The sequence below is a fragment of the Antrostomus carolinensis genome, unplaced genomic scaffold (genome assembly GCF_000700745.2).
Source record: "Antrostomus carolinensis isolate BGI_N321 unplaced genomic scaffold, ASM70074v2 scaffold18401, whole genome shotgun sequence".
Taxonomy (NCBI): domain Eukaryota; kingdom Metazoa; phylum Chordata; class Aves; order Caprimulgiformes; family Caprimulgidae; genus Antrostomus; species Antrostomus carolinensis.
Genome location: NW_010294996.1, coordinates 21,039 through 31,294, shown reverse-complemented (window position 1 = coordinate 31,294; position 10,256 = coordinate 21,039). Strand labels below are relative to the sequence as shown.

The following is a 10,256-nucleotide window of genomic DNA, read 5'->3' as shown; positions in this document are numbered from 1 at the left end:
GCCCTCAATAACCAGAACAACCACAGGCCTTATCAACCTGGGTCAATATTTGAGGTATTGAATTAGCAATAAATAAACCCATTCTTTCATGGAGGTAATTTTTAGCAAATCTAGCGCCCCAGGAAGTTGTTAACATGGGTTAGGGTTAAAAATGCTTTCTAAAGGCAAAACAGCAATCCAGAAATTAATCTCTTACCACTGCTGACTCCACAATTTACCTGATACAGGGTTTTTTGGTGTCATGGTGACTAAGGCAGCAGCCTAGCTCTCCTCGGTGACTCCTGGGATGACTCAGGCAGTAGGTGGCTGTTATTGCACTGGTGACTCTGAGTTTTGTGTTCCCAGATGCACTTTTCCCATTTATAAAATGGGGATAATAATAGTATAATGAAGTTTGTATTACCAGAACAGCAGGGGAACACCAAATTCCTTGATCACAATCTACAAGAAAGGCCTCAGCAGCAAGCAGGACACAGGTGACTGTAGGGTGCCATCACCATTTCATACTCTGTGCTTTGCTATATAGAGCTTTATGCCTGTGACACTGTGCCTGACATTGTGTGTGCATTGTGATGTCTATAAATACGTGTTTCTATAGGCAAATAGTACACGAATGAGGAGGGGCATATTCTTTATGACCAGAAGATATCTTTGTGCTAAACTATTTTAGTCACAAGATACCTGCAGAAGAAGAAAGCCCCCACACACCCCCCTGAACACACAGCTGGTGGGCAGGGACCATGCTGGAAACTGCCAACTCCACCACAAGCACTTGGAGGCATTGCCAGCTGGGAACTTCCACCTTGCCCATGGCCACAAGCAGTCTAAGCCACTCAGGACGGAGACAGGGCACAGGGAGAAGAGTCTGCCCTCACCTGCAGCTTTGTTTCTTGGCTAGCAAAAATCTGGAGCTTTTATAGGTGGTTACCATGGCTGATCCACTGAGGCCTTCAGTTTCCACTCTGGTATCTAGTACTACCAAAGGTTTTTTTGTATTCTAGCAGCACTGAGGAATGCTCACTTGCCCCAGTCAGGGCACCAAGAACGGTGCAATCACATAGTAAGAGATGGATTGTGTCCCAAAGAGCTTCACGCAAAGAATGACTATGGTACTTTACAGTGCAAAGGAAAGATCATCTGATGTGACTGTAAAATCAACAAGGAAGGAGGTAGTACCACCACTCATTTGCATGTGCTTCTCTCAACCAGCTAAGTTAGAGGCTACTCTCCATCTGGAGTCAAGGACGAGTCACCTTCAAAATGCAATTCAGACCAGTTAAGATGGGATCCTGCTCCAGATCACCTTCTGAAGCTATGGATGAGTATGCCTCCAAAGATGGCAGCTGGAATCCAAAGCAGCAAGTTGTTTATCCAGATGAAACTTAACTGCATCACCATGGGAATAATAAAACCCCGTATCATGTGAGTCTTTGGTTACTGCTGGAACCACAGCTCGCTCTTCTTCCTTGCCAGAAACAAAAGCAGTAAGCCAAGTAGCTCCTCTGTAAATGGAATATAACCAATGGTCTGTTACCTTGTTCCAATGCCCCAGGTGGCTTTCAGCAGAGGTCACCTGCACGTGTGAAGCAGTAGTTAAAGAGTTCAAATTATCAAGAATCATGCTAAATATTTACTTAACAAGGCACAGCTGCAGCAAATTAAAATACTTTCAGTAAAATCCTCCCCAGCCTCCATTTACCTCTCTGCCAGTCCAGCACGGACTACGCATTTTTCATGAGCTCATACAGGTAAAGGTAAAAAGGAACAAAAATTTACAGTGTCTGTGGCTCCTGGAAAAAAAAAAAAACAACTGTCTGCAGTGTTCATTGGTGTCTACAATAATTTAACTATCATAAGCCATGAAAGAGAACAAGACTGGCCAAAAGCGAAGAGAGTATCGGCAAGGAATGGATAGCAGAAAATCAGGTTAGAGCTACATATTCAGTAAGGAAAGGCAAAGAGGACAATATGGAAGGTTAAAAAAGAAGGGACCAGGTGCTGCATAAAATAAACATCGTATCAGGAAACAAATGGTTTGAGTGCTTTCAAAGAATCACTTCCTGTACACTGCTTTAGTTGGCATCTCAACTGGTGATAGCAAGCTGCTAAGTAGGAAATTTGGATATAAGTAGAAAAGTTGGAGTGTGGGAAGATGGGATCCCTAAAGCATAAAGCAAAGGTCCTGGGTGTTTTAAGTCTAGTAGCTCAGGGTTTTCTATGATCCAAATCTCTCACACCCTGCAGAGTAACACCCTTCTGATTTCATTCCTACAGGTGGTATCTGGCATGGCATTTAAACAAACTTCATTTCTTAAACACTAGTGATTAAAAATTAGAAGATTTAAGACAAACGTCTTGAATGGAAAGCCCTTCTAAAAAGATTAAATTGTTTATACCTGCAAGTGAACATCCCTGTATCAAACTCTGGAAAAGCAATGAATAAATTTGAAAAAGTTTACAACCATTAAAAATCTTGTTTCATCTCTTACCAAACCTCTCAGACATACTCCTCTGAGCATCAGCACTCTTGTAAGAAGACCTGACACCTGATCTTCAAAGGCATATATATATATATATATATTTTCACTTAAATTGTACTGAATTCAAAGGCAGCGAAATGCCTCAGTGCTTTCTGGGAGTGAGGATTCACTGCCTTCATTGGGAATTAAGGGCCATCAGCAGGAGTATGCTCAGCACCTGGGAGGACAGGGATCAGAGTCTGGACAACCAGATACCACATTTCTTCCAACTGAAGACACTGACGAAGCTGTCTGGGCTCCTGTTCCAGTGCTCTGAGATGAGCCTGAAGATGAGGCTCTCACCAGACCCTCTCTCATGGGGCTCCTCACGCTGCATCTGTACAAGCTCACTCTGACAGTTCTCATCCTTCTACAGCCATCTCTAATGGATTTCCTTCAGAAACTTGGGAAAGTTTTTTAATGAAGCACATCCAGAAGACTGAGATATGGGTTCCTTGCAGAAAAAAAAATGCTACTATTGTATATTCTGTGCAGTTTATACAAAATGGGATTTTAAAAAAGACATAGAGCTATTGTCTTTATTTAGTTACATGGTTGAAATTCAGGGAAACTTCACTTTCATCAGATTTACATGGGAGTAAGAGTAGAATTCAGGCAGAAATGTGACAGGGCTGAAGAGAGAAACAAAACCAAACTTGACTATACGGCTGTGTACGTTTAATTGCTTACCAGAACAACTGGCAATTATCGAGGGAGAAGAAATATTCCCTAAGTCTTGCTCAAGAAAGCAAATTTCAGTGTCACAAGTTACCTCTGTCAAAGTAACTTGGATAAAGGTTTAAGTGTTTGCAACAAACCTGTCAAAAAAACGTCCTGCAAATCATGTATCATGAGGAGGATCTTGGTTTTGGCTTTTTTCTCCCCCAAAAAGGACACCATGAAAACTGTACTATGAAGAACTGAACAGTTTGCAAGAAATTGAACGTATTTATGCACAAATTGTTCGTAGTAACCGACAGCCACATCTTTAGCTGATGAAAACTGGGAAAATGCCTCTGTGGAACTGCACAAATTCACAAAAGGGCTTCCACACAGCCACGTGCAAGTACGGGAGTATCTTGAAAGACAAAGTGGTCAGTTAATTAAAAGCTAATTTAAGTAGGGTGTTACTCTATTTTAAAGAATCTGGACAAGCCAAGGATCTGGTCTCCTTTTTGTTCCTTTTTTCCTGGTTATTATAATAATTTTAGTAAAATGGCTTTTAAAAGCTTGTCGTTTCCTTAACATTTTTAATAGCTATTTCTTCTGAACAAAACCCACTCCTGGGGGAAAAAGTATTTCTTCCCCATAGCAGCGATGGGGTACTCCACACAAAGAAGCACCTAGCAGTTTAGTTCACATTTTTTTAATAACATGGCACAATTTACATTACACAAGTCTTCGCTGATGAGGAAACATGCTGAAGATTGAGAGCCGCTTCACTTTTCTTTTCACATAGGATCTAGAAAGGACTTTATTACATACAGGATAAACAGCAAAAAGGTTTGTATATAACAATCTCTTTACAATACTGAAAGCTACCACTACGGTTCCAGTGTACATATTCTTCAGGGTTGGGGTTTTTTTTGTATTTTTTCCTTTTGTTCTTAAAAAAAAAAAACCCAAAACAAAAAACCACTGCACAACATCTGGAGTTCACAAAATCTGAAGCTCACAACTAAACCTTCAGTTGACTACTAAAATAGATCTCTGATCATTAGAAACAACTGTCTGTAGTTCACTTTTTTCTCCTTTTTTTTTCTTTTTTTTTTTTTTTTTTGCCAAAACAGGGTAACAACTTCAGATAGCACTTTAATACACTAGAAGACCAATGGAACTAATTTTATTTCATACATATATTTTACAGTCCAGTAGACAAGATATTGAATTCTCGCTGATAAAGTCATATTCTCTCCAAATATTTAGACAAGAAACTTAACGCATTATAAAAAAGTGTGTTATGAAAAGACAGATCTCAGAAGATTGATGCATATTTTTAAAAAGGACCACGTTCTTCATGTTATTTCCATCTTCTATGATGAGGGAACAACAAGGCTGACCTGTTAACTATTCACAGACTTTATTACCAACTGAAATACAGTAAATTGCATTAGGAAATCTGTATCTGAGTTCATTAATTAAACTACTGATCCACAGTGAAAACATATTGATCATTTAGAAAAGTATTAGCTTTCTTGTAGGATTTGTCTGAATGTAGCTAAAAATCACTTAACAAAAAAAAAAGAAGTGTGTGTACAAAGAAAAAAATGACACACTGGCAATAAAACCAGACATGAACGGCTATAAGCAGATGTTCTTCCAAAAAGAAATTTGACATGTTAAGTGCTGAAAATTCTGGAAAATATCCAGCATTAGGTTATTACTCTGTTTAACCCAGATTAATGTGAGTGAAAACCAATCTGTCATGACTATCAGTGATTACAGATCGCTAATCCTGACGCGCCCTAAGGAATCCATCAGCTACAGCCACAGCAGCGCCTCGATGCAGGGGTTCAGACAGAAAGTTACACTTCTAATGGGCTGTTTCTTCATCAAAATGAGCAAGAGAAGTAGGTTTCTATTACAGATGAGTTCGTTCAGGGAAAATATGACTTTAATTATGTTGTGTGTTGAAAAGGCTCCTTTGAGTTATAAAGGCTTTTGTGAAAAGCCTTAAAATTCATTGCATAGTTGAAGGGGTTTAGCTGTCTATAACAATATATGTAACACAGCATAAGCAGTCTGTGTTGATCAATATTAAGTTTGCAAATAGCACAGTTTAAGAAGTATTAATGTATTATGTTACTTAATTTTATCTATTTACATTTGTACAAAGTAAAGCTTTCATCTTACCCTTTTTGCATATATGAACCATTAATCCATGAAGCAATCTTTTTACATAAATATCTACAATTGTCTTCACTTCTGGTCTGAAAGAGCTTTGTACGGTTGACATTGGTGGTGGTCTGTTTCTAGTCAAATCATTCAGATTCATGTCTTGTTCTTCAGTTCCAATTTTGAAATTTTTAAACTAGAAATAAAATAAAGAGTAGGAGACACGAGGAACATATGGACTTGGCTAAAAGATCTGGAAAATTTCAACATATAATATACAAAAAAACCCCATTTCAAAATCTTTGCACTCAGGTCTATACATATTGTACAGTGGGTCACATCCCCAGTCTGTATCAATGACTAGTAAGAAGGTCTTTATATTATGTTCATTTACAATGTTCTGTCCCTCTTTCTCTGGTTTTTATTTAGTCTCCCTCTGCTTATCGAGCTTCAATGTCCTTGAGGGTGTGAGAAGGAGGCCTCTCTCTCATCTCTGTTGACAGAGGAGTAGTCCTTCTGGGAGACCCAGGCCGAGGTCCCAGAGTCGAAATAAGAGGTGGAGGGGCACTGAGAGCTGCTGTGGGGGGAGTTTTATTGAGGATGCCATTTTGGTGTCCCGTCGGGGGACTGACCCTGGGGTAGTGCATGCTGGGAAGTCCTGGAGTGATTAGGCTTGGGTGAGGCAGGTGCCCATCCAAGGCGGCAGGGTGAACTGAGTGCAGGCGTGCGTGTTCATAGTCCTCTCTGAGCATGTGCAACCGCTCCCTATCATCCAAGTGGTTGCCCCTCTCATGCTCACGTCGAGGGTCAACAGAGAGAGGGTGGTGGTGATGGTGGTGGTGGTTGTAGTCGTGAGGTTCCCGATCCCTGAATGACCTGTCTGCTTCATATAATCTTGGCGTAGAAAGACGATGAAGGGGGTCATTTCTTAGCAAAAAGTCTCTGCCCAGGGGGTCTCTCCGATGAATATCTAGCTCTCTGTAAGGATCTCTTAAGGGATCTCTCATTGGATCCCAGTGGAAAGAAGGATACGGGAAACGTTCTCCACCAGGAATTGGGCTGATTCCCATAAAAGGCGTCATCATGCGAGTCCTGTCCAGGCCACTGATGCTGTTCATGTGATGTATACCAGTCACACCTACGGTCATGGGCATAGACACTAAAGGACTTGGATGGACATTAGATGTAGATATAGGTGGTGGCTGATCAGATGACCTATGAGTCTGAGGTCCCTCAGGTTGAACATCATGGTCTTCCTTTCGCTCCTCCTTCACTTTCACTTCATTGCTTTTCTTCGGATTATCGTAGCCCGGCTCATTCTTCCTCTCCGTCTCACGGTTTGAAGTACTATTGGGCCTGGTGCTCTCCACAACGGGGGGCCTAGCATAGGGTGAAGGAACCCTGGACATTTGTTTAGACTCTTCCACCACTCGGCTTTCATGGCTCAGGCCTTCTTTCTCCGAAATATAGTTGTCCTTCACCTTGTGCTCTTCAACATTAATTTCCTTCCGAGATTCAGAGTGATCCCTCTCTCGTTCTTTGGGTTTCTCTTTTTCTCGAACCTCGGGATTCAGATGGCTCCTGATCTGCTCATTTGAGCTGCGATTATGTCCGAGTGAGTTCACTGGATGGATAGGTGCTGGCGAAGGATGGCTGGAGTGTCTTTTCTCAATGCTCTCCCTAGAAGAAAGACAAGTGTAAAAAATGAAGGCATGAGAAACTCTGCAAATAAAACAAAGCGTCTAGGATGGCTGACTTTAGACTCGTTGCTTTGCAGAAAGCTAGTAGTAACATGCACCATTAAATGCACTGTTCCTTTTGCACACCCAAAACACCAGGAGAACATCCCATCTCTAAACTAGGCCTATTCTATTGTCTTGACCCAGGAGAAGAAGATCCCTGAAACTGCTTTGTGAATGTTCTGATTGAGATTTCAACCACTGAAGTCCATAGGAAGCTCCTGAGGGAATCTAGCTCTAGTAGCCGTATTGCCACGAAAACAGCTTAATTGTTTGCAAAGCAGAGAAAGAAATATAAAAACATACTAATTTAATCCAAAAAATGTGAGGTGGCTAAATCCAAATTACATGGTTAATAATATTTTACCTGCTTGTTCTATTAAGAATACACTTGGGAAAACAGATGACATTTTGTTCAACGGACTTTAAAAAAAAATTTCTAGACATATGTCATTCCATCTTTCAAATCTATTTATGTTCCACGAAAGATTAGAGAATTATTGCCTGGCAGTGCACAAAAACCCCAGTATGTGAATGGATCCTGTACCAACTGTTTTCTGGAAGCAGTGTTGACCAGGAGTTGTTATGGGCAACATTAAGTGAAAAAAACTTTCCTATTTAAAATGAATCAAATTCATAAGGTAAATCCAGCTCCTCAGTTCTAATGATTTTAACCTCTCACTAATTTGAATTGATCTCTGAGTTGGAGTCCTTCCATAAAGACAGCTCCAGATATTCGGCGTTGGACACGTGCTGTTTGCCGAGCATGGAAATTGTGTTCCATGTGGAGTGAAAGACAAGGTGCTGTTAAAGGCAAACGTGAGGGATAAGCAGTCAGTTGGACTCTCAAGTCCCAACCAGCTCCCGTTGACATGGTTTCTCTTTGGGTGCTGCAGTCTCTGCACAGCAAAGTGGAATGTGAAGATGCTCAGGTGAGGACAGAAGGTTAAAACTCACTCTGGACAAGATGAGCAATACTGGCTGCCGGAAGGGCAACTCGGAGGGTGACTCTGAAGTGGACACTTGCTCCTTCACCTACACAATTTCTGCGACCTACTTTTTTGCTGAGCTAAACTGTGTAAGATTTCTACCGATAGGTGCTTTTAGATGGTGAAACTGCAGCAACTGCAGAAAAAAAAAACCTTTGAAAAGGAAAATCTCATTACTATAACTTCAGCAGGTGCATCTTTTGCTGTGTCTAGACTGAACTGTTGAAACTGTCATTTTATGGGCCATGTCTGAGACACCTCCGAGAGTCCAGAATCTAACTGTTATAAAACATTTTTAAGTTGGAGCATTTGATACCAGAACTGCCTAATCTGCACTGACTACCAATTAACTCCTTGGTATCAGGTTCTGTTTTGATTGACTGTGCCCTAAACAGTCTGGAAATTGTGCCCTGGCTCTCATTTCCCTCCTCTTGCTTTCCACTAAAAGTTGAGGCATTTGATTTAACATCTTCCAGATTTGGAGGCAGTGAGACCAAGTCAAGGCACTCCAATGAAGGCTTCTCAACATGAAGACTCAACTCTCTGCTGGGAAAGCACTGGCTCTGTGGACTCTGCAATATCTAGTCTTTTATTAATTTTGCTTATGGGACTAGTTCAGAGGGCATCCTTAATTGTTTTATTTCACTAGGAGAGCTTGTTGAGTCCTTTTACTGATATTTAATCAACCTTCTATGTAAGTGATGAATTTTAAATTATGCGTAAAATTTAGAGAAAATAACAGGCATTTTCTGTAACTAAAGAAAAAAATATATGTGCAACAAAATAACATATTCCTTTGCCAACTTCATCCCATTCAATGACAGGGATGGTATTATCTCAAGAAGTTATTGATTAGATCGCTCACCTCAATGAACTACACGTAGTTCAGTGGTCAGACAGGGAATAATTTTTTATCCTCAGATCTGTCAAGGGCTTCTTAGGTTAATAATATGGGAATAGCTCTAAGCCTCTGTCTCCACAAGGCAACTTAAGATCATGTTCTCAAATGAAGTTATTACAAAGTAAGGTATGTTTTGAGGCTGTATCACACACTGAAGATACTGAGTATCTTATGCAGAGTACTTTGCCTCATTCATGCTGATAAAGAGATCAATAGATTCTTGGTTTGCCTTTTTTTTAATGCTCCAGGATTACACACACTTAGATGTCGTCATTAGAATGGAATTGCTCAATGACATCTTTTAAACAAAATACCACTGAGAAGGAACAAATCCTATTTTTTTCATAATAGCTAATTTTTACTGCTTTTTTCCTAATGCTAGGCTGGAGTAATGGGAGTCCTTCAAACAAACAAACAAAAACACCTCCACAACTGCAAATGATGTTCCCAGAGAAAGTGGGCACCTTATCAGGACATCGCAGTGTAACTCCTCAGCCAGCTCTGCACCTGGGAAAGGTTCCCAGGTTGTGGTTGCCTAACTATCTTGAGGGATTTAAGCTATCTAAGCTATCTTGAGGGATTCACCTTACCTCAGCCTAGCTGGAAGGGAGCTGTGGTACACTGGCCATACGGCTTATCCCAGAAGAGCGACCAGTGATTCACTGCACCCTACGCTTAACACTGATCTTACAAGCTAAGAGGTACCTCTGAGGTACCTTTCCACTGAAAACAGAAGAAATCTAGATGAATGCCTGTGGTGGTTTCACTCCTTGTGAAGTCTCTGGCTAGATGGCCCATTTCAGGACTGATAAAGTTAGACTCTTGATGACAGAATGATTCTGAGATGAAATCATACCTCTGGGCATGATTCCCAGTTCTTCCTGTTTGGGCAAATGAGCTTAAAATAGGAAACAGAGACTGGGACCTCAACTAGAAAGCAGCAGCAGTGTCCTCACCCCGCTGGGTGCCACTGAAGATAAAAGAAGAAGCTACACAACTACTCGAAACATGATCTACATAGGGAGCATGTCTCCAGCATCTTCTCATACAAACACCAATGTGAGCATGCTGCAAAGTAGAACTCTTCAAAACCACACAGATGGAGGCACAGCCACACTAGACCAGCAACAACATTCTTGTACTGAACTGGCAGCTGTAATTGTGCAGGAGTATGAAATATGAATGACGCTTACTTTTAAGCTCTCAAATTATTGAAAATAAATATGTTCTGGGCTATGATATGGAGTTCAGGCAATGCCAAAGCAGCTTGCAA

General features: G+C 40.8%; 1 protein-coding gene across 1 annotated transcript in view; it reads right to left on the bottom strand.

Moving 5' to 3' along the window:
- Positions 1 to 4,153: 4,153 nt before the first annotated feature.
- The window catches only part of AUTS2 (activator of transcription and developmental regulator AUTS2), a 27,135-nt gene continuing 21,032 nt past the window's right edge, over positions 4,154 to 10,256 (bottom strand). The window contains exon 13 of the mRNA XM_029087440.1: positions 4,154 to 7,034. Coding sequence (XP_028943273.1) covers positions 5,795 to 7,034 — 1,240 coding nt within the window. The 3' untranslated portion in view covers positions 4,154 to 5,794. The remainder of the gene's footprint in view (positions 7,035 to 10,256) is intronic.